Consider the following 24942-nt stretch of genomic DNA (forward strand, 5'->3'; position numbering starts at 1 on the left):
TACTGCACTCTATAAAACTCTGGGTTTGTGTGACTGTCTTTCAGTGTGTTTTATCTGAATGTGTGTGTGTGTGTGTGTGTGTGTGTGTGTGTGTGTGTGTGTGTGTGTGCGCACGCATGCATTGGTGTATTTGTGTAAAGCATGTGGTGACCCCCCTCTAATCTGCAGCCCAATGTTTGCTAAAGGCTTCGGACAACATCGATAACAACACTTTATACTTTAATACTGTATTGAGCTTTTTTTTTACCCTCCCCCTCCTCTCCTCTCTCTCTCTCTCTCTGTGTGTGCATGTGTCTGTGTGAATGTCAGTCTCAATACAGAGTCTTTGCTTGTTGCCTCTTTTCTGACTGACTGAATGGGTAGAAATAAGTATGGGTAAGTATGTATGGGCACTGTTTGATTGACAGAGGGAACAGCCTATCAGTGTCACCACACATGGAGATGAATATTTGGCTTGTCATCTCCGCCCTGGGTAGCTGCTGTAGAGCGATACAGGCTTAGTAAGAACATGGGGTTCACAGACAGGATGTCTTAGTGTGAGTGTGAGTGTGTGTGTGCGTGTGCGTGTGTATGAACACAAGTACACTGACCAATAAAAGTGTGTGTACTGTGTACTGCATGTGTGTACACAAGCTTGAATGCTTTACATTGATAAGTATGACAGGTAAAATGATCAGTTTACAGAGCGGGATCTCTCTCTCTCTCTCTCTCTCTCTCTCTCTCTCTCTGTCTCTCTCTGTGCGTATGTGTGTATGTGTATGTGTATGTGTATGTGTGTATGTGTGTGTGTGTGTGTGTGTGTGTGTGTGTGTGTGTGTATGTGCGTGTGTGTGTATGTGTGTATATGTGCGTATGTGTGTATGTGTGTATGTGCGTATGTGTGTCTCACCTGAGATGACCTCAAGAAGCAGCATGAGTTTGAGTCCATCTCTGAAGTCCTCTTCAATATTCTCAATCTGAGTTCCTGCTTTCCTCAAGTGGGAGTTACACCATGCTGTGAATGTCTGAGAGGGGGGGAGGGGTGAGAGGGATAGAGTTATAATCTAATCATTCTTTCAACGGTCTGCATTTATGATGGTCCCACAGCGCTGGTCAGCAGTAAATTGATTAGTACAGATTTTAGATGTCGACTCCCCAGTGTCAATCATTTGGGTTCTGCAACTCTGCTACTGTCTAATAATGGAGCATCAAGCTATTTTACATGGAGTAAGAGAAGGTGAGAGAAAGAGAGAGAGAGAGAGAGAGAGAGAGAGAGAGAGAGAGAAAGAGAAAAAGAGAGGTGGATGCAGAGAGGGCAAAAACAGCCTTGGTATCTGTTGCCATGGCACCTCAGAGGAGCGGCTTTTCGGATGGAAGGTTCCGGCATGCTGAGAACGTTAACAACGAGATGGAAAACAGCTGTAACCAATCGACGGCACCAGAACAGGAGCCAGAACACACACACACACACACACACACACACATCCCCTTTAATTACACCCTGCCAGTACCTTGACAATGTGCAATCACACAAATACACACACACACACAAAAACAAACAAACAAAAAAACTGCATAACCTGTGGGAGTCTCCAGAGAAATGGCATTAATAGCCCACCTTCTGACTTCCCACTCACTCACTCATTCACACACACACACACACACACACACACACACACACACACATAAAACTGTGCAGTACAGTTGCAGGCTTCATGCAGTCATCCCAGATGCCGGATTCTCTTTTTATGTGAGGCTGAGGCAGTCCTCCCAAGCAAAGGAATACTGTACACAGCATGGTGTGTGTGTGTGTGTTTAATGTAAAACAGACGGCTAAATGGATGTTACATATGCCAAGTGCTCTACTCTACCCAACACACACACACTAACACTGCAACCAAATAACAGATGAGCAGCACACACACACACACACACACACACACACACACACACACACACACCAGTAACGGACAGTAAGAAGTTCAGGTCATATACACCCTCTAATCCTCTTTAAGGAGATAATCAATAAAGCAGACTTGAGACTGGCCCTGGTTGACACATGCCCATACACATACATACATACACACACACACACACACACACACACACACACACACACACAGTGCACAAGAGACAGAGAGAGTATCTGGTTTAAAAGCAATTTAGACTGTAACCTTTCACCTAGAAACATTCACCTGCTCTGAACTAACAACTTAATGACCCAAAAATGCCTAAGGCTACAGTCACTGTTCTCTCTCTCTCTATGTCCCTCCCATCTCTCTTTTCTCTCTCTCTCTCTCTGTCTCATTTCTCCTTCTTTTCTTGTATCTCTTGTTCTATCTCTTCTGTCTCTGCCAGCTTTCAAAGGAGGGTATTTAAAACACAATCCTAATTCAAGAGTATGATGCAATAAAAAAAAAACAATTCAAAAGCCTCTCTCTCCTCTGCAGAATAGTAACATTATGCAAACACACACACACACACAAAACACACACACACACACAAACACACACACACACACACACACACACTGCACTGCAGTAAAACAGTAGGAACATTCAGCCTCATAGTAAATCCTGGGAAAGCCTGTAGAAACAGCCTACAGTGTGCAGTGAGGGACAAACAGAATTAGGACACGAGGAGTATCCTCTGTACTCCCACTGGAAGTATGCACTCACAGACACATATACAGATAGAAGTGCAGAAATAAAGTGCACATATTCATGCACGCACACACACACACACACACACACACACACACACACACACACCAGAATGTGGGATCCACAAAGCTGAGGCTGAGCTGAAGCTTTTGACTGATGTGGCAAAACAGTTTGAAGTGTTGTCAAAACCAGTCATATATTTCCACTATCAGTCATAACTCTTTCTCTGCCTTTTTTTCTCTGAGATCTGTCTTTTTCTCTTCTCTCTGCTTCTCTCTGTCTTTGCCCCCGTCTCTCCTACTCACTCTCTCTTCCCTCGTCTCTCTGTTTCCTCAGCTCTGAAAACATTTCCTGTAGCTTAGCCCAGTCCATATTAGTACAATCCTTCAACTTGGACAGGTCCAGCCTACAGAAACTCTGGATAATCCCTGCGGCACCACACACACACACACACACACACACACACACACTGTAAACAAACAAAGTACTGTCTGTAAATTGTAAACATGCGCTCTCGGACTCATCAACACAAGCATACCAGCTGAAATGCACACACACACACACACACACACACACACACACACACCTAACATAGAGAGAGAGAGACATGGGAAAAGGATCCAATGGCATCCTGTCTGAAACAGGAAATTATTTTTCATTGATGCTGCCAATTTCTGGAACATTTTCCTGGCCTAACAGAACACCCTCACAGGCCAATAGCAGCACAGCAGAACAACCGCACAAATCAATGGCAGTCTCACAGAACAGCTACAATATCCAATGGCATTCCAGCAACGCTACTATGGCCTAACAGCAGTAAGAGCTATACCAATATCAACATCACAAGCACCAATAACAATAGTGCAGGGGCAATTACACAGTCAGATGACCCACTGGGGTAACAAACAGAACCATTAAAGAGCCACATACTATACATGCCTAAGAAGTAATAAACATGTTTATTTGGCCGTATTATTTTTCCGCCTGAACAAAGAACTCCCTTTAATTGTTTGAGAATAGTGCTCTATGATGTCATTGTTGTTGTTTTTTTGCTTTTTAAGTATATGAGGAGTTGACAAACACTTGAGTTGAGAATACAAGTAAGTGCACTCAATGAGCAGTCAGTTGTCTGTATTTCATATGGTAATCGCTGGATGCTTCATAGGCAGCAGAGGCATGTAGGCTATTGCAGGACAGAGATGCTGACAGTCGTGAGGTGACTGACTGCCAGCCCACCTTGTGACACTTCAGCAGTCTCTCTGGCTTCAGTATAGCTAGAATAGGCTAGCATGAACACAGTGTGTAATACACACACACACACACAAACACACACACACACAGAGATAAAAGCTTAAGTTAATATGGCTGTACACACAAACATGCTCCTAGTTTCTTCCTCTGCTTGGGAAGGGGGATGAGGGGGTGCTCTGTTACCACGGTGATGCAGCAAGTGTGTGGGTGGCAGAGGAGAGGAGAGTATGCCAACACACACACACACACATACAGCTTTAGACATAAGCAGGCTGGCACAGATGGACAAAAAGATGCACAGTTAATACATCATCATGAGACACTCTCTCCCCCTCTCTCTCTCTCTCACACACACACAGACACACAGCTCCGCTGTATGAGGTGGTAGAATCTCTCCCAGACCTTACACTGCACTTTCCACTGGCAGGAGAGAGAGAAGAAATGTGGTGCATTTCTTCCAAGCTATCACACTCTGGATGTGTGTGTGTGTGTGTGTGTGTGTGTGTGTGTGTGTGTGTGAGTGAGAGAGAGAGAGTCTACTTGCAACAAAAACAGCCTCCACCAATTCATTGAGCAGATTTATCTCAATCACATCCACATTCACACATACGGAGGAAAACCCACACAAAGGTGAACACGGTGATGTCGGGGTGATTGAGTATGTGGCCCCAGGTATTTCCTGCGGATACTTTATGATACTCAAACGTAGTGTACAGTCAGCAAGTATGGCCACAGACATAGGTGCACACACACACAGAGACATATACACACACACACACACACATACAGACACTGTCGCTGAGACAGCATTGTAATGTGTACACATAATGCATGCACACAATAGTGGTGTGTATATGTGCATTCATATGCCATAAAAAGTACACACTCAGCTTAAAAAGGCATGTATAGATCCACATTCCCACTCAAGCACAAGACTTAATGCATAGACCTGCACACTAGGTGTTCCAGGAAACATGCTTCATGTGCAGATACAATAAAGAGTGAGCGTGAGAGAGAGAGAGTGAGAGAGAGAGAGAGAGAGAGAGAGAGAGAGAGAGAGAGAGAGAGGGAGAGAGAGAGAGAGAAAGAGAGAGAGAGCACTGGCAACAAATAATTGCCAAATAAGCAAAAAGTGAATGCTCATTAAGGCTAGAATACATATCATCTACATGTGTATGCTTTGTACACATATGCATGTGTGTGTGTGTGTGTATGTGTGTGTGTGTGTGTGAGAGAGAGAGGGTACTTCTGCTGTAAGGCAGTGGAGGAGCAGAATGCCTTGGGCAGGGCCAGAAATGCAACCTGCAACCCTGGCAACTGGCTACTTGGCACATCAGTGAGTGAGTGTATGTGAGATCGCTCTCTCTTTCTGTCTCTCTCAAAAACACATACACATTCTCTCTCTCTCTCTCTCTCTCTCTCTCTCTGGCACAAAGACTGCCTCTTCAGTAAAAATGCAGCAGCAGGGTTGCTATGGCAACTTCGAATGCCTGAAAACCTACAAACAAATATGCGGGCAGCAGTCTAACGGACAAAAGCCCACATGCACAGCACATTTACACATGCATACATACACAGACACACAAACACAAACACAAACACACACACACACACACCACAGAGATACGTGTTTTTCATGCACATGCACACGTACACATTAAAACTCACCACATGCAAGACTCCACAGAAAAACTGCACAACATATTACTCATAACTCACACACACATAAAATGAGACTTCAAAAGTTGACACTTCAGAGTTGGGAAGTGTTAACGTTTCCTAGCATTGTTTCTCTTTATGACTTGTTGCAGTTTAGGGCTCCGTTCTAAAAGCTGAGTCCAAAATCTTAAAGAGGACGACTCAAGTGTGGAACTTCTGTACAGCAACACCTGAGCCAGCAGGTGCTAAAAGAATGCTGAAAGGATGCAGGAATGATGTCATGCCTCGGTCAGTTTATCACTCTCTCCAGAAATACACAAATGCAATGCAAATACTGGCAAAAACACACACACAGACACACACACACACACACACACACACACACACACACACACACACACACACACGCACACACTTATACAATCAAAAAAGCAAAAAACACATTCCTGAGTCACGCAAAGACACACACACATACACATCTGCCCAACAGTAATAGGAAAGACGAGAAAAAGAGTGAACTTAGGAACTTCTCCTTCTGTCTCCTCTCTCTCTCTCTCTCTCTCACACACACACACACATTTGACGGGGTGGCATATGGTGAGGTCAGACATCAACAGAGAATTCAGTTCAAACACATGACAGCAGTATTTCAAGCCTATGTCCTTGAGCACCAAGTCATTTGACTGCACAATGTATAGCAGTCATATGTTCTTAAGGCTAGCTTCAGTGGGAAAAAGAACTGAGACAGGGAGCAGTAGACACACACACACACACACACACATATATATATATATATATATATATATATGTTCTCTCTCCTTCTCAAACAAACACACACAAACACAAAGGCACATATACACACACACAGATCAAAGCAGTGACCCGTCTGTGAAACATGACTTCTTGTGTCTCAGATTCAGCCAAACACTGAGAGTCAGTCTCAATAGACCTGTGGGATCTGCAAAAACAAGACGCCAATAACGCACCAGTGCTGTACTGAACCATATTTCTGCCCAGCCAAAAGCATGGCATTAAAATGACACAGTAATACATCATCTTCAACCACAAAATGTTCTTCAGACATGCACATGCGCACACACACACACACAGAGAGAGCAAGAGAGATATGCACACATGGTGTGACATGACATGAAGAGACATTCACAACAACACACTCTGTGTTTAGAGTAAGATAATGTGCTATTCCACATAACCAGGGCTGCCCACTCTCAGCTCTGGGGACCTTTATGTCATACTTGTGTAAATATGGACTAGATTACAGGTCACAGTGTTAACTCACACACACACACACACACACACACACACACACACACACACACACACACACACACACACACACACACACACACACACAAAGACAGACAGACACAGAAATACATGATGCCTGAGGGTGCACTAATTTAAAACTCCCACAAACCGCGGTTTCATAAACACACACACACACACACAATCAATATCAACGATCTTTAGACAGCCAGCACTTGTCCCAGTTTGTGACAAACAGGGCGTCATCATAACAAAACAAAACAAAACAAAAAACAGCTACTGGTCACGATTGTCATCAAACAGTTGTGTGACAGAGAGAGACTCTCTGTGAATGAGAGAGTGTGAACGTGACACAGGAAGAGAGAGATACAGAATGAAAGGGAGGAAATGAAAATCTCTCTCTCTCTTTCTCTGTCTGTCTCTCTCTCTCTCTCTCTCTCTGTCTCTTTCCTCTGTGCTGATCATGTCTGAGGATGCTTCAGCACTGAGCTCATAAACACTCCATCTAATCAGCAGGAGATATGCTCATCTCCCTCAATCCATCAACACCTACTCACAAACACTCACACATTCACACTCATGCACCCTCATGCCTGCATGCACACACACACACACACACACACACACACAGACAGACACACACACACACACACACACACACACACACACAACACACACAGTCAAGTACATATATACAAAGTACATCACACATCCTCATATCCTCAGTGTGTCTATCTCTCCTCTTAGACATAACACATGCACTCATTCATACACATCTTTCTTTAAGATGGACAGAGAAAAGCAGAGAGAGAGAGGAGAGAGAGAGTAGTGACAGGAAGTGAAGGAGGGGGCGAAAGAGAGCGCAGAGCACAGCATGTGGAGGGAGGAGTGGGTGCTGAAGGACAAGCATGAATGGACAGATGCTCAGAAAGAGAGAGAGAGAGAGAGAGCAAGAGGGAGAACAAGAGAAAGAGAAATAGAAGATGAGATGTTGGTGAAAACACTCCATTAAGACAGCCTGAGAGAGAGAAACGGGTGAATAAAGAGAAATAAGAGTGGTAGAGAGAGAGAGAGAGAGAGAGAGAGAGAGAGAGAGAGAAAGAGAAGGTAAGATGTTGGTGAAGACACTCCAGGAAGACATAGCCTGAGAGAGAGACAAGAGAATAAAAAGAAATAAGAGTGGTAGAGAGAGAGAGAGAGAGAGAGAGAGAGAGAGAGAGAGAGAGAGAGAGAGAGAGAGAGAAAGAGAAAGAGAAGGTGAGATGTTGGTGAAGACACTCCAGGAAGACATAGCCTGAGAGAGAGACAAGTGAATAAAAAGAAATAAGAGTGGTAGAGAGAGAGAGAGAGAGAGAGAGAGAGAGAGAGAGAGAGAGAGAGAGAGAGAAAGAGGGGGCCAAATAAGTGTGGGTGAAGACACTCCAGAGCCTATTAATATGGAAACTATGACATGAGAGTAGGCCTGTTCCTGACACAGGAAGAGGAGAGGAGACGAGAGCACACTCAGCACCAGAGGAAGGCATCTTATTAAGTACAGACTGTTTAAGAAGAGAAAAAATGAAGGGCCCTATCCCATATGCCTGATGACCATACGTTTATTTGTGACCAATACAGCGGCCATCTTCCAGTCCGGCGTACACGTTGTCTAGATAGCTAATCAACTTGTGCACCCATGGGTGTGCTGATGGGGAAATTAAGAATTCATTTATTTAAGATTAATTAAAAAAACGTAAGTACAACCTTTTTGAACCATGCACTAGGTGCTGATCATTTATTCCGCCATCAAACTAGCAGAAGTGAACTTGGACACACATGGGTGTGCACTTAAAAGCAAGCACATCAGACCACATGTTTTAGATTCACCAAAATAGGAACCAAAATGTTTCAAGCCCATCTTTCATCTGTTCATTACAGGCCTTGTCCAAAGCCAGCCTCTGAAAAGAGAGATTAGGATTTAGAAGTGCTACCGTACGAAAGCCAGTTTAACGTTCCACAAACAGCAGATGAGCGTTAAACTTCGACTCTTTTTTTCCCCCCAGACAGGTCAGGAGACCTAGCCAAACGGTGCTCTCTGAAAGGATGGCACAGTAAGGCCTAGTCCACACGTACCAAACCGATCTTTTTTTCCTCCGTCTTCCCTGGAACCGTATCAAGAATATTTGCGTCCAAACGGATCCATCTCAACACGACTCAACACGTTACTTCATACCCCAGGCTTATAGGTGGCACTGTTTCTTTACAGAAATTGACCAAAACTTGACCTTTACAAACAGACAGAATAGGCTACGACAAAATGGCTAGTGCAAGGAAACCAAAATTGTTTGTGTGGACTGATGGTGAACTGTCAACTGTAGTTAACTGTAAAACTAATAAACTTTATTTTACGGTTTGTGAAGGGTGCAGTCCCGTCCTTTATTTGGCTAACGCAGATAGGCCTACTAATCACCTTTACTTTCTTTGGTTGTAGGATAGTCCGTGAGTCACATTAGTTTAGGCTATCACCGCAATTAGGCTACTAAACGCAAGGCTTACCCAAGTTCTAGGCTATTCTGTCGCCACATTTATAATATTGCTATAAAACCTTCGTTAGTAACAGTCAATACGTTTGCCTGCATCAAATTGCGCATTTGCATTCAGTGTGCTACCATTGGCTTAACGTGAGTTCTAAGCGTCTTTGTATGCTTATATCTGATTTCACTCGACTGTGAATGCATGTATATATGTTGTAAGACATGTAAAATAAATGAATGACACTGGAACTACGCGACAAATTAATGTAGCCTAAACTTACACCGACTTTCCTAATAACTTAAGTTCTCTCGCGCCACTGACAGTAGCTAGAATGCATAAAAACACCGGGAAAAACAGTGTTGAGTCCACCAAGTCATAAGCTATCGGCGCTGCGCAGCACCAGTTGTGATATTTATCTTACGGAGTGTAATCGTAGGTAATGTCATGTATGAAAACTAGTATTGTTAGGCAATACTATAAGTGCAAGTCCAGGGCAGCTGAGGTGAGGTGATGACATCATCGATAACGCTAAGCAGGATGTGCGGTTTCGCTGTCTAAACGTAATTCAAACGGGCTACGGTTTCAGATTTTTCCACTCTGGGACCAGGTTTCAGAAAAGTGCGGTTTCGGCAGTGCGTTTACAGGATTCGTTTGGATGCTCGGCCAAGACGAAGCAAAACCTCTGCGTTTAACCTAAAAAGCGTCTCCGTGTGGACAGGCCCTAAGTGCGGACAACACACACACACGCACACACACACACACCCACACAGCTTGTGTCAGAACACTTACGGTTAGTTTGTGCAGACTGTGACTAAATCTACAGCATTTTATCTACAGTTTCAAACATGCCAACTTTCAAACCATGCTTGAAGATAATGGCTTGAAATGGAAAGTTGGGCTACCCGTGTGCCAACGGCAAACATGTAACAGTTTGTCCAGGTGTGGCCGAATATTGTGCTGGCACTTCCACTTTCTACAGAGAGGACTTCTGAGTGCTGCTCTGCTTCCTCTCCTACTGTTAGCCACGTGGTCAGAGGCCAGGTGACCACACTTTGTGTTTGTTTAGCTGCAGCTGAGGGTGCAGGGCCTTTTCCTGTTCGACAACCTGTGTGTATTGGTCAGGCTTGCAGGCAGTCAAGTCAGTCAGTCCGTCAGTCAGTCGGCCTCATCTGATAACTGGCCCATCTGAGAGTCAATCTGTATCTTTCAGTCTGTCTGTTGGCAGTTATGTGTGTGTGTGTATGTGTGTGTGTATGTGTGTGTGTGTGTGTGTGTGTATGTGTGTGTGTGTGTGTGTGTGTGTGTGTGTATATGTGTGTGGGTGTGTGTGTGTGTGTGTATGCGTGTGGGTGTGTGTGGGTGGTGTGTGTTTGTGTCTGTCTCTCTATCAAATATCTCTCTAACCTGCTAACCTGTCTCCACCCACGGTTCTGCAGTCCAGTCTACCTGCTGTTATCAAACCAGGTAGCCATGGAGACACCTGGGGTGTATAGAAAGCATATAATACCCTAAAACACACACACACACACACACACAGACACACACAGACACACACACCAACACAACAAAGTGATATTTGATACATTTCTATTGGGTTGGGCTGCAAATCAATCATAGGCTACCTGTCGTATCTAGTGTTAAAAGTGTTTGCACGAGTGACCAAATCCTTGTACACACACACACACACACACAGACACCTTAAGACACAGAACAATCACGTAGCACAACAAACACTCTTCACTCACACTGATGTTGAGTCAATTCTCACATCTGTTGGTGGAGACAGACTAGCAGTACACACACAAACACACATACCCTTTCCTTCTAACTCTTTTTACAGGAAGTGACCCTTAGCCCTGACCATCTACATAAACACACACACACACACACACACACACACACACAGACACACACACGGCACAGCCTCTCCATTTATAAATGTAATAGAGGTTTAGCCTCACTAAATACTAAATACCCTGCAGGCCATAGACTACAGTGTTCTGTGTGCATATGTGGTGACCATTTGCATTAAATGCCTGAGCATTTCCAGGCTACGTTCAGATAAGAGGACAGTAATTGAATATATTTGACTTCTCAAACAACACATTCCTTACTCATATTTCAGAGTGAGAGAAGGAGAGCGAAAAAGTGCTTTATAAGGAAGAAAACAGCAAGCACACACACACACATACCATTCTCTATCACACACACACACATTGCTCACTAGGGACATGGTTGGGCAGTTGTAACTCTTAAGAAAGTGTTAAGTCGATAAAAGAGGAAAGGCACTGGAGGATTCTGGGGGAAAATCTGTCTGCCTGTAGGTCTGAGGTCTGGAACATCTTTCAGTCTTTTTCCGGATTGTTTGCTGCAATTACCATGGCAATGGGGAGTGAGGAGGCCGGAACGTCATACATTCCAAAACGCCACACAACATCAAGCATCACAGAGTCGGCCAACCAGAAAGAAACACTTACACATACACTCACACTCACATCAGACATCAGTTACTGACTCACACAGAACATCACACATTCAAAAGGAATAACACACAGAAGAACAGGTATGAGACACACACACATCACATATATATGTCCTGTGGAGATGTGTGTTTACACATATGTGTGTGTCTGTGGACTGTATGTGTCTGTCTGTCTGTGTGCGCTGTCTGTCTGTGTGTGTCTGTGTGTGTGTGTGTGTGTGTGTGTGTGTGTGTGTGCAGCTACTCTCAGCAAATACTTGATTTACCTGAATCAGCATAAGTTGTCATGTGGGGGCTTGTGTGTGTGTGTGTGTGTGTGTGTGTGTGTATGAGTTTGTGTGAGCCCGCTTTTTCTCGGGTAGGTGAGACATTGAGGTGTGTGTGAGTGGTGGGGTGTGCGGTGAGGAATTCCGCAGGAGTGAGTGAGTAAAAGCCTCAGACATCTGCTGAACGACAAGACAGAGAGGGGGATACAGAGAGGAGAGTGGAGGAGAGGAAAAGCAGAAAACGCAGTCAAGAGGAGAGGAGAGCAAAGAAGAGGGGATGGAAGGAAGCTAAGAGAGGAGACAGAGGAAGACTGAGGGAAAAAAGTAGAGTGAAGCAGGAAGGAAAAGAGTGCATAGAAAGAGAGAGAAGAGAGGAGGAAGAGAGAGAAGAGAGGAGGAAGAGAGAGAAGAGAGGAGGAAGAGAGAGGAGAGGAGGAAGAGAGAGAAGAGAGGAGGAAGAGAGAAAAGAGAGGAGGAAGAGAGAGAGAGAGCAGATGAAGAGAGGAGGAAGACAGGTAGAGGAGGAAGAGGGGCAGATGAAGAGAGGGTACAGAAGGGGCTGAGACAGACACCACACAGCTTGGTTAAAAGAGTGCAAAAATAATGCCTCAGCAAATTCTCTCAGCTCTGAATAACTTATCTTACCCTTCTACTAAGAACTTTCTAGAATGTTTACTGCTTGTCCTTGTGATAATAATGTCATAATTAGAGAATCCCAGCTTTAGGGAATTGGGTGCATATGACCTTATTTCAATGCTACTGCTCACAAATTAAGTCCTGTCTCCTTGAATTCTCAAGAAACCCCACTCACTCAGCAACAAACATTCTAAGTTTCAGTGTAAGAATGTGTGCTTATGCATGCTTGTGTGCAAGTATAATGTGTGAGACAGACACCAGCATCATCTTTCCAGCCCTGGACAAAAACAATAGGGGTGGGGGTGGGGTGTAGGAAAGGGGGCTAGAAAACAAGTCCGACCTGAACCTTTCCCTAGAGACTGGCACCTAACTCGCGCTCCATATGTCTCTCATTCAGACACACACACACACATGCGCGTGCACACACACACACACACACACACACACACACAACGGACACACAACGCACACACAACACACACACACACACACACACACACACGAGAGACCTCTTTAGCAGCAGTATCCCATTTAAATAGATAAACAACACTGAGACCCTAGTTAGTTAACAAGATCCTTTCACAAATGAGTGTGTTTACATGGGATCAGGTTTCTGGTGGAGGAGGAGTGGCAGAAGGAGCAAGAGAAAAGAGGATGGAATGAGGGATGAAGAGAGAGGGTGAGGAGGGAGAACAAGAATGAGAGGAGAGAGATCAGCAGCTATCATTCCACCTTTCTCATGAAACCTACTCTTCAAGTATGTGTGTGTGAGTGTGTTTATGTATGTGTGTGAGAGAGAGAGAAAGTGTGTGTGTGCGCCTCTGAGGAAGGGGAAAAGAAAGTGTGTGTGCATGTGTGTGTGTGTGTGACCCCATCACTCAGCCAAATGAGGCAGGGGTAGAGCAGCGTGACAGAGGTCAGAAAGCTGAACTGAGACAGAGCCTCTACAACCCATACTCATAAATACACACACATACACACACACACACACACACACACACACACACACACACACACACACAGACAAAAACACATTCTCTTTCTCTTTCTCTCTGGATTTAAACCTGACAGACTTCCCAATAACATATATGGCAAAATGATGAATAACTCCACAACACATACACCAGGGCTCCAGACTAACTCTTTTCACTAGGAGCACAGTGGCCCCCAACTGAAAATTTTAGGGGCGCAAACCAGAAAATGTAGGGGCGCACACCGTAAATCAACATGCTAACCAAATATTCACACTACTAATTTCTACTAATTTTCACTGTATTTCTAATACCGTATTTTCCGGACTATAGGTTGCACGTTTTTTTCATGGTTTGGCTGGTCCTACGACTTATAGTCAGGTGCGACTTATATATCAAAATATATATAATTTAACATGTTTTTAAATGTTCAGCCAGTATGAATTGACATGAATCCTACATGTAACAATACCGTCTATAGCCACGAGAGGCTTGTGGAATGAGATTGGGAGCTTGGTGAATTTGCAACAGCCAGGTCAGACATTTTGGGCTTTTTTTAAGCCCAAAAGTTAGAGGGGGTTCGGGGTGTTTCATGGGAAAATGTATTAAATATTGTTATGTAAATGCACACGTTCTGCACACTTCGTTGCACCTTCGTCCGTTGTTAAAAGTTAAAGTCTCTCTCGCTCTCTCGGGTAGCCTGCCGATCACTTGCTCTGCTGCCGGCGTGCGTCGATATCGCCCAAAATGCTTGATTGCATTGCATTGTCCACATTTTTAGCTAAATTTTCATGTACCACATCAGCATTTTTGTTCAGTGAATCTTTTGTAAATTGCTTTATAATTACCTTCGGGCCCTCATTGGCTGCCTTCGTTATCGCCCGGCTCGCCTCAGTTTGCAGCCATTCACCACGTGCCTCCACATGGCCAAAATACTGATTGCATTGCATTCTCCGCATTTCTAGCTAAATTTTGTGTTTAAACTGCGAAGTGCCTGTACTGTCGGCAAACTTTGTGTTCCCTGCAGTTCTGGGGTAGCGACTGCAACATTCGGAGTTCGTCTCTGTACCTTCCCACAGACATTTATGCTCGCTCGATTATCTCTAGGACCCTCCCCCTCCACACATTAGCCACTTACAGTCACCATTCCCTATCCTTCTCGCAGTCATTGGCCTGCCACAAATTCTGTGTAAAAAACGTGTAAAAAAAGAGGCAAATTTACTGGTCGCACATGTGCGACTGGATGTAAAATTCAGTTGCACACTCTCAAATTTTGGTCTCAAAATGCGACCATTTGGTCGCAGTCTGGAGCCCTGTACACACACACACACACACACTCAATTGGTTCTCAAGTGATTCTTTCACATGATACAACCACACATTCAAAAAGTTTCTAAACATTGCCATTTCCTCTCACACCCATTGCTGTAAGTCCATCATCTATTACCACATAGTAGCATATGACTAAGCTCAGTGATGCAAAGCCACTTCCCATGTCATCAGCAACTGAGGTTAGGTCACAGGCTAAAGCTACACACACATGGGGAACTACAGAAGGAGGAACCAGCATGTCTACCACCATTACTAATAATAAGACTACAGGAATGGGAAGAACCAATACGGCTGGGTTTGATCACAGCTGACCTGGGGCCTGTTTTAAGAAGGGTGTGTGTGTGTCTGGACTATATAATTATTGGCTAAGAAGAAGAGGGGGGGGGGGGTTGGCTAATGTGAAAATTATTAAGATCAAAGGGACATGGGAACTAAAAGTGGGGGAGGCCATGGTGCGGGACAGCCCAGGCATCAGAGAACTAGCTGAGAGATGAGAGAGCTGAGGGGGTAAATATGATGAGGCAGAAATGGAAGTGAAAGGACACAAACAGAGAGTGACCAAAACACAATGTATGAGGAATTCCTGGCTTTGTCACTCGTGATTGGCCTGTTTGTGTGTGTGTTTGTGTGTGTGTGTGTGTGTGTGTGTGTGTGTACCCTGTTGTTAAGAGTGTGCAGCCCGTCCAGCTCAAGAGCATGATGGGACTGATGAGTGGAATCCGATGACAGCAGGCATTCTCCTGAGATGGCCATCTCTCAGCTGACGCACACACACACACTCTCTCTCTCTCTCTCACACACACACACACACACAGCTGACAGTAATATGACCTGGCAGACCCTCCACATAAAAGCTGTTTTGTCAGAGTGAGCGTGGATGTGTTTCTTGGAAGGAGGAACAGAGTTTTGTATTGTAGTTTCAACGTTCTGTACTTTGCACAATGGTATTAACACACACACTCACACACACAGCAGACACCACACCCAGAGAGTAATGATTACTCAGCAACAGATGGAGGCATACACGATGATTGATTCATTAGAGGTGGACAGAGTTTCCTCTCTGTGTGTGCATGTGTGTGTAAGCATACTTCTCTACCCTTACCTGACACCCATATGGATGTATCAGGCCCTCACGTCGGAACGTGTGACTTGGTTAAGATGAACTCCCAGAAATAGATATCAGATATCTGATAGAGATAGAGATAGATCTACCATAACCATCATAGAAGGGTCCAGAAAGTACCTTTCTCACAGTAACGAGAAGTGTCTTACTTTATCAGCAGTCATTTTCCACTGAACTTTTTTCACTTCATCAAACACAAGTTTCATCCTCAGGTCAGTGTATTGGTGTGTTTGTGGGTTTAACCAGGCCATTGACTTATGAAAAGCAGAAATAATGGTGAACTCAAAACTAGAGTGCTAGGAAGTGAAATACCGTCCAGCCTCATGACTACTCAGAGGGCCTGACTCTGTTGCTACTGTGAGGCTGGGTCATTGTGTTTAATTGTGTGTGAGTGTGTGTGTTTGTGTGTTTGTGTGTGTGTATGGGAGGGGGTATTTGGGTGGAACAGATTGGTAAACCATGGTGAGGAGGAGGACAGGAAGGGGTGGGTGGAGTCGGTAGGTGGGACTGAGGTAGAGCTCATGCCCTTATATGGATACAGATGGCTGGCTGGAGATGTCAGCAAGCAGCACAGGCACCTGCAGAACTCACCCCTGCAGCTCCAGAGTACTGACAAACATGGAAGCTGAGACTGACCATGTGTGTGTGTGTGTGTGTGTATGAGAGAGAGAGAGAGAGAGAGAGGAGGTAGGGATGAATGGCTCAGAGTCTCAGGCTCAAGGATTCATAGATTGTGTGATTGTGTGACAGAAGAAAAATGAAAAAGTAGTTTCCTGTAATCCTATAATGTGTCCTGATACCTGAAGGTACTGTCACTGCAGTGGGTCCAGGTAAACCACTACCATCCAAAGTCCTATTAGTCCATACACTCTTTGCATATTCACACTCAAGAGCAAGTAGATACAGGCACCACCATTATCAAAACATACATGCATGAACCAACTCTCACAGAGAAACACACACAAACACACACACACACACACACATACCAGTCTTAAAAAGCAAACAGATCCAGACAAAAAATACAGACACACCAGCCAGACAAACAACACACACACACACACACAAGTGTTACATTTCAATCCACACAAACAAATGGCCTTCAGCAGCAAAAAAGCAAAAAAAGGTTACAGGACCACCCAAAACCTCTGGATTCCACAGATGTGCAGATAAGACTCAGCTTTCTCAGCAGCTCAGTCGAGTTCAGACACGCTCAAACACACACCTGCACACACACACACACAAGTGTTACATTTCAATCCACACAAACAAATGGCCTTCAGCAGCAAAAAAGCAAAAAAAGGTTACAGGACCACCAAAACACTCTGGATTCCACAGATGTGCAGATAAGACTCAGCTTTCTCCAGCAGCTCAGTCGAGTTCAGACACGCTCAAACACACACGCTCACACACACACACACAAGTGTGGCATTTCAATCCACACAAACAAATGGCCTTCAGCAGCAAAAAGCAAAAAAGTTTACAGGACCACCAAAACACTCTGGATTCCACAGATGTGCAGATAAGACTCAGCTTTCTCCAGCAGCTCAGTCGAGTTCAGACCAACACACACACACAAGTGTTACATTTCAATCCACACAAACAAATGGCCTTCAGCAGCAAAAAAGCAAAAAAAGTTTACAGGACCACCAAAACACTCTGGATTCCACAGATGTGCAGATAAGACTCAGCTTTCTCCAGCAGCTCAGTCGAGTTCAGACACGCTCAAACACACACACGCTCACACACACACACACACACACCAAGAGACGCTGTTCTCAGCAACATCCCGCCAGCGCACAGCAAGCCACATCAAATCTCATCCGCCTCTAAAACATATAACATTAACCCTGGAATGCAGGGAGGTATGAATCTGGAATCTGGGAACGGGGTCCTGGAAGTTCACAAGCGTTCCAAGCCCTCCCAATTCCCAAGCGTTTATTAGAGAAAGCCAGTTCATTAGCCGTTGAGGGTTGAGGAAAAATCCAGCCCTGCCTACAAAGCTGATGACTGGCTGATGGTGTGCCAAAAATGTCTGGGGTAGGAAATTTCGGATACTTGCTGCCAGTGTGGTGCCAAAAAATGGTTGGGGTAGGAAATTTTGGATACTGTCTGGTGTGGTGTCAAACAATGGTTAGGGTAGAGGGAATGTTGGATCTAGGGCTGTAGCAATTAATCGATAAATCGATTGGTTGTCAACTATTAAGTTAATTGGCAACTATTTCGGTAATCGGTTAATAGGTTTGCTGATTTTTAAGGAAAATGCCTCAAAATTCTCTCATTGCTGCTTCCAAAATGTTAATATTTTCATATTTATTTATTTCATATTTATTTTCAAAATAAATATTCTAGTGTGTGGACAAAACAAGGCATTTGAGGACATAATCTTGGACTTTGGGAAACACTGACAATCTTTTTTCACCATTTGTCATTGTATCGATAAAGAAACAACTAATTGATTAATCGACAAAATGATCAACAGTTTAATCGACTATAACAAAATAATTGGTTACAGCCCTAGTTGGACTCAGGGTCTGGCTGGTGTGATGGGATGGGCAGCCGCTGCATGGCATGACCAGCGTGAGGGTCAAGATTTTTAATGAGGACTCAGGAATGAGTCGTGCATGACTGATGCTTGCCACAGTCAGATGTGCTGGAAGTGTGACACTACCCCCCCCCCCCCCCTCCGTGTGTGTGGGGAGAGGGCAGCCTAGACAGATATTATCCCTGCCAGATATCTGGCCTTTACACACACACACACACACACACACAAACACTAGACCACTGCCATCCCATAATTGACCTATCTGTCCAGTCGGGGCTGTGAACAATAATCTATTTATCTATGCTCAGCGTGTGTCTGCACACACATGCCACACAATATTGCCTAATTACAGCCCCCTGCCCAAACTCAGTCATTGTTTGAGCCCTTGTCCTCTCCCTATGGTGTGTCTGCTTTTTCATTTATCCTGATAAGCATCAAATCAGGAGCTAACGCAGCCCAGAGGCGGTGGTTCTAGACAGCACACCTACAGGATAATAAGACTATAAAGTGTGACAGTGTGTGTTTATCGCTATTACAGACGCGGAGCACGTACAGTTGTAGTCTTGCCAAGGTCGGAAGTTGTTTTTCCTGATACCACTAGCAACGGCCGACAAACTGAACTCTGATGTGTGCCTGCGTGTGCGTCTATGTGAGTGAGTGTGTGTGAGGGAGAGTGAAAAAGAGAGATGGAGAGAGATTCCATCTCTACTGGACTTTTCTTGTTCACAGTAGCTCCAATGACGGTGAAAGCATATGTTTCCTCACGATAAGGGAATAACGTACGAGGACGTCTGGAAGTAATGTGAATGTGACCGGTGTAGGCTATAGCCCAATGACCGGTGCATTCCACGAATACACACACTGCACCTCTTACTATAGCGGTAACGTCGCTCCTGTAATGGTTTCCTCCTGATCCGTCTCCACATACCTGACTGTGGCGGGTCTTTTTTCACTTTCCCCGGTAGCTGTCTGTTGATGACATAATTTGGGAAACTAGAGGCCAAATCTTTCGACGGCAGGGGGATAAAAGAAAGAAGAAACCGGGGGGAAAGTTTTCCAACAGGCAGCGAGAGGGGCCGATTATTACCATTTTTGGGCAAGCTCGTTCCCATGCAAGCCCAGCCCAAACCACAGCACTCGCACGGATTCCAAAACGTTTTTTCTTCTCCCCCTTTACTTTTCCTTTTTTTAAAGCAGAGTGGGCTGAGACAGAGTAGTATGAGAAAGTATGTCCGGGCAGCAATGTTACTACATTTTCATTCGTTTCTTTAGGCCTATATGTTATGGGATGCCCTGTTTGACAGCCAGACTTCATAATTTCTCTCAGAAGCATCAAAGTTAGTCTATATTTTTGAGATTTTACATGTTTTTGTCTTATTATACTGGTAGACTTAATCTATTGATTCATTCAATTGAAGTTCCAAATCAGGTAACCATAATGCAATCAGGTATTTACATTATTGACACTTAGCTGGTTGTCTCATGCAGGCTATAGTCATTCTTGAATAGACTGGCAAGCAAGTAGCCAAGAACAAAAGTTTATGGCAACATATTTGATTGGGTTTGGTTTCAATGAAATCCATGTTCATACAGAGGCTGGAAACTGATAAATGAATCCCTCCTAGAACAATTTCTGGTTGTTATTTAACAAGACAACTACGACAATCGTTCCTAAACCGCAGCAGCAAACTGCAAACTGCTCGGCTCTTCCTACCCGAGCATCTCCGCAGTTTGCAATAACAAGCAGCGGACGTCACTGACATCTGTTGCACGGGAAAGGTGGGCGGATGATCCCAGCGATACGTTTGAATTGCACAGAGGGGCGGGACTCTGCATACACCACTTGAATGAGATTTTTACGCATAGACTGTTGTTCAAAAATGCCCGCAGAAGCGTAAAACGGTTAGATGTATGGTAGGCTACAATTAAGATAGGCATACTTTTCTTTAGGCGTGGGCCTACATTTCCTCATCTTTTCAAATATTAAGATTTTTTTTTACCTAATTAAAGTTACCCTCATTTCAAATGCATTTGAGAAAACCTGACGATTTTTTCAACAAACACTCTTAGGACGATAGTGTGCCACGATGTATCTATCTCACTAGGATAGCCTACTAAAACCACCAGTCAGACGATGCGCGTACCATTGTTTCCATCAGACTCACGTTTCAGTTTCAAAGTATGGACATGACTGATAGATACTCACGCACTCATCACTCCCGTTGCAATATTCAGAGATACCCCCTCCCTCCCCTACGAACACCTTTTTCTTGCCGTTAGCGGGATGATTGCCTACTGTTCAGCAATTCTTCATACCTTCCGCTGCTGTTTCTCCCATGCAGGATCCAGAAGGAGATCGCGATCCCAGTCGTCTTCTGGTGCCATGTAATTATTTTCATCGGCGTCATAATGATCCATTTTTGAAAGCGCTAGTTCCTAATGGTTTTCCCCGTTCTTCGGCGGCTGAGATGTTGCAGTGCTATGCCTCTTCCACTCACTCAAGACGCTGTGGACGAAATTATCGGTCCCCTTGGCTGTCACTGTACTGCTCACTGACTCTCTCTCCCTGCCTCACTCGCTCTCGGTACTTTTGCCCCGTGTCCTAGCCTCCTTTTCTTTCGTGGCCTTCCTTTTTTACAGCCGTGCTACAGAGTGGCGAGTAGGCAGGACCTTGTCCACTGCCGACAAAAGCCGAAACTTTGCTATGTAGAAAGAATAAACCAATGACGGAGGTTGTAACTTCATTGGTTGCTGTAGTAATGCCTAAATCCCTCCCATTCCTAAAGAACCTTTGCTTATTGGCTAATTCAGACGTCAGTTTTAGGATTTAGTGTAGGTTGACTGCATAGGCTTGGTTGCTCGTCTCATGGATAGGTAATTTGACTGAGCTAAAAGTATCTCGCTGTTTGACTCAGTGCGTAATTTGCATCTTTGGCCTAATAGTTCGCCCTGAGACTATATTTCTCTCAAATCCCTCACGTGAATACGCAGTGCGCATCATGGCACTTTTAACATCAGACCCGAATGTGTAGCGGGCTTCTGAGCAGACCCACCTGGGACCACACCCTTTAGCCTTTTTGATCATGGTGTCAGTAGCCTAATCCTAAAATGAAACACCCTCGTCGGGAACGCCCAAGGCCACCGCAATGACGGAATGAATTTCAACATTTCTCCCCAAAATGGTACAGCTGACCGGCATTAACAATGCATGTATACGTTACTTAAAGTTGAAAAGTAGCCTGGTGTTGCGCACAGAATAGCCTTGTATATTTGAAATGATTTAAAAATGTCCCTGAACCGTTTCGATAAACACTTTTAGGCATTACACTGGCACTTGATTCCTTGGATCCAGGCGGAGCGGTTAACGGTCAGTGATTGATAGACTAAGTTCAAGCCTGTGGTCATGGTGTGTGTATTCATCTTTTATTTAACTTGCCTGTAATGTTCTGTCCTGTACTTCTAAATCTATTTTGATCATTTATTGCATCATTGTATGGTAGTGTACTGTTCTGGATACATTTTTGATTTACAGGGAAACACCATGAAGAGAAGTCTACTGTACATTATCTACCAGTCAAAGGAATATTGATATAGGAATATTGTGCGCTTCCCATACAGACAGAAGACTATCTATGCTACATTCCAGATGGAAGTCTATGATCTTTCCATCGTGTCAACGGTTCTTTCCATCTTTCTGTGATGAGGCATTTTAATTAGGTTGTAGTAGGTTGCGCAGGTCCAGGAAACGTTATTCGTTTGCCGTTCTAAAGTCAGATCCACAACTGTACCCCTGGTTCCTCATTTGCGCTACTGAAGAACTCTCCCGGTGCAGTCAAGCGATGCTCTGTCGGAATCCGCGCTGTCATGTAAGCAGCTATAGCGACTTAGTAGGCTACCGACTGCCTCTGCCTTGTATGGTAAAACTGTCCAGGCGGGCCGTACAGGCTATAGTGCAGCCCCGGGGAAGAGGCGCATAGCGAGGGCAGACCCTCGACTCCCGTACAGAGTTGATAGATGAAACAGGAGCTCTCTTCCTTATATGGACAAACTTCCAAGCGTCGAGTGTTTGAGAAAGTAATGATGTCACGGAGGAGTACAGACCGCCAGCTCATTCAGTATTCCCTGCTTTGGGGAAGCGGAGTTCCTTTATTCCCTCCCTTCTCTACTTCTCAGCAGAGCAGGCGATGACTAAGCGCAGAGGGGTTGATAATTGTGCCAAAGCCGCCAAATTGCATACCAAGCAAGCCGACTATTTTCCTTGGTGATACTCACGGTTAAGAGATTACAGACGACTGGAGACATTGGGGTAAACATTAAACATCAAACAAAAGTTCGAGTTCCCACTTGTGTTTTCCATTTTATTTGTCTGTCACCGAATCTAGTGACTGTAAATCTAGTGCGATCTTAAAACGCTGGCATGTATTGGGATAAAAGCCACCATTAACCCTAGACATTTTCAAAATGAGCAGCCCCATGAGGTACATTCATCTTTCTGTCACCAAAATGGAACAGTATAGTAACTGAAATGTTCTTGCAGCATATAATATAAAATTGCCTCTATATTATTCTGTAAATTATATGTTACAATAGGGGTGCCTGCCTGTAGCTGCCTAGGCCTTTTTCTGTGCGGCTGTTAACATCTGTTCTCTGTCTTGTCCTGTCTGGACAGCCTCTTATGTTCCCATTTTCCTGAGACAAATGATGAGTCCTCTATCTACCCATAACGTCATGATCCAATATTGCATAAACATGTGGGGAAGAGCAGCTGTGTGAAGAGGAGTTTGCATTGTGGTGACATTACTGAATCTTGAAATGGCACAGACACTTTTGTGAAACATTCAAACAAGTTGGAGTGGATGTGTGTATTTGTAGGTGATAGTACTTGACTGGCATATCATATGATTGAGTGTGATGATGCACAACTGTCAAACCATCTGGGGCTTGCCACCATGCCTTGGCACTTTCCAGCCCTGTTCTGCTAATCCAGAGGGCAGGGCTTTGAGGTTAATGGCTTATCCAGGTAATTTCAGAAGTAACCACTGATCTCATGTCGGTCACATTGGTCACATTTCATTTTTGAGATCATAGATACTCTGTTCTCGTAAAGATCAGTGATTACTCCTAACATTACCTCGATAAGCCAGTAACTTCACTTGAAGTACAGTCCTCAGTTGTCTTCAAATGTTTTCTGGATTGTTTATAGCCAGTATGGGCTCTGATTGACTAGGGTTGTCTAGGGAGACTCTCAGCCTCTCAGGATAGTTTATAGTTATTTGTGGGAAACCAGGGATCACAGAGCCATATCATGCATACATGATGTAGGACATTTCATTTCATAATGAAGCTGTTTTGACTCAGAGAGATTTTCTTTAAGCAGACTGAATTAACTCAGTGAAAACAGATGTAGCAAGTCTCTGGAGGGAATATAAAAGTTCGAGCTGATCATAAAAGTTGCACTTATGCATTTATTTCATTCTATTTGGTGACACTGAACTCTTTCCCCTCTCTCAACATAAAACAGAGCCAGTCAGTGAACAGCAGGCTCATGCAAGCAGGCTGGGAAAAATATCACTGACACAGAGGCACACATGGGCAAGCGCATACTCAGCCTGCAGAACAAGAAACAGGTTCACATATTTGTGAAGAGAGCTCACCATTTCTCTCCCGCTCTTTCAGTTCCACTATCTCATAAGCACTCACGAGAACACAAAGCAGAATCAATTGGTGCTTGAAAAATGAAATCCTCTTAGAATTCAGATTACTTTTGTGAGAGCATTTTTGAGGACTCATACCACATTTCCCATCAGTTGTCAAACAACTCTTTTGTTTGTATTTGTGCAGGTGCTATCAGTAATTCTTTGCGTTTTTATTTTTTTATCAATGTATAATTTAAAACATTTGGCAAGTAAAATGAAGGAAAGAAAGTTCCATCCTAGCACAATCATATATAGACCCTTTCAACAAGGTAAACAAAAACAATGCTTGAACATTCTATTTGGGCCCCAATCTACTTCCTCTGCATTAAGATAACATATGGAATGTTAAAACGGAAGTCTTGTGGGGCCAACTATGATGCTGATAATGGAACTCTCTTGAAAGGGTCCATAACATCCTATATAACATAACAACTTAAATTCACACACTATAACTGCAAAGATTATGATTTTATAGTGTAGCCTTTCTGAGTGGCTCAGAAAACTATAGGTGATTTAGTCTTAGGTATTAAAAAATATA

The 24942-nt window shown here is 44.1% G+C and overlaps 1 protein-coding gene across 5 annotated transcripts in view; it reads right to left on the reverse strand.

The window, feature by feature from the left end:
• actn1 (actinin, alpha 1) overlaps positions 1 to 21408 on the reverse strand; it is a 44374-nt gene extending 22966 nt beyond the window's left edge. For 3 of the 5 annotated variants that reach the window (XM_048270900.1, XM_048270904.1, XM_048270899.1), the window contains exons 1-2: positions 21025 to 21408; positions 890 to 1004 (exon numbers count right to left, since the gene is read on the reverse strand). In XM_048270900.1, coding sequence (XP_048126857.1) covers positions 890 to 1004; positions 21025 to 21126 — 217 coding nt within the window. In that variant the 5' untranslated portion in view covers positions 21127 to 21408. The remainder of the gene's footprint in view (positions 1 to 889; positions 1005 to 21024) is intronic. The other 2 variants (XM_048270902.1, XM_048270901.1) reach the window with 1 other exon arrangement.
• Positions 21409 to 24942: the final 3534 nt, after the last annotated feature.

The sequence above is a fragment of the Alosa alosa genome, chromosome 19 (assembly GCF_017589495.1).
Source record: "Alosa alosa isolate M-15738 ecotype Scorff River chromosome 19, AALO_Geno_1.1, whole genome shotgun sequence".
NCBI classification, from domain to species: Eukaryota; Metazoa; Chordata; class Actinopteri; order Clupeiformes; family Clupeidae; genus Alosa; species Alosa alosa.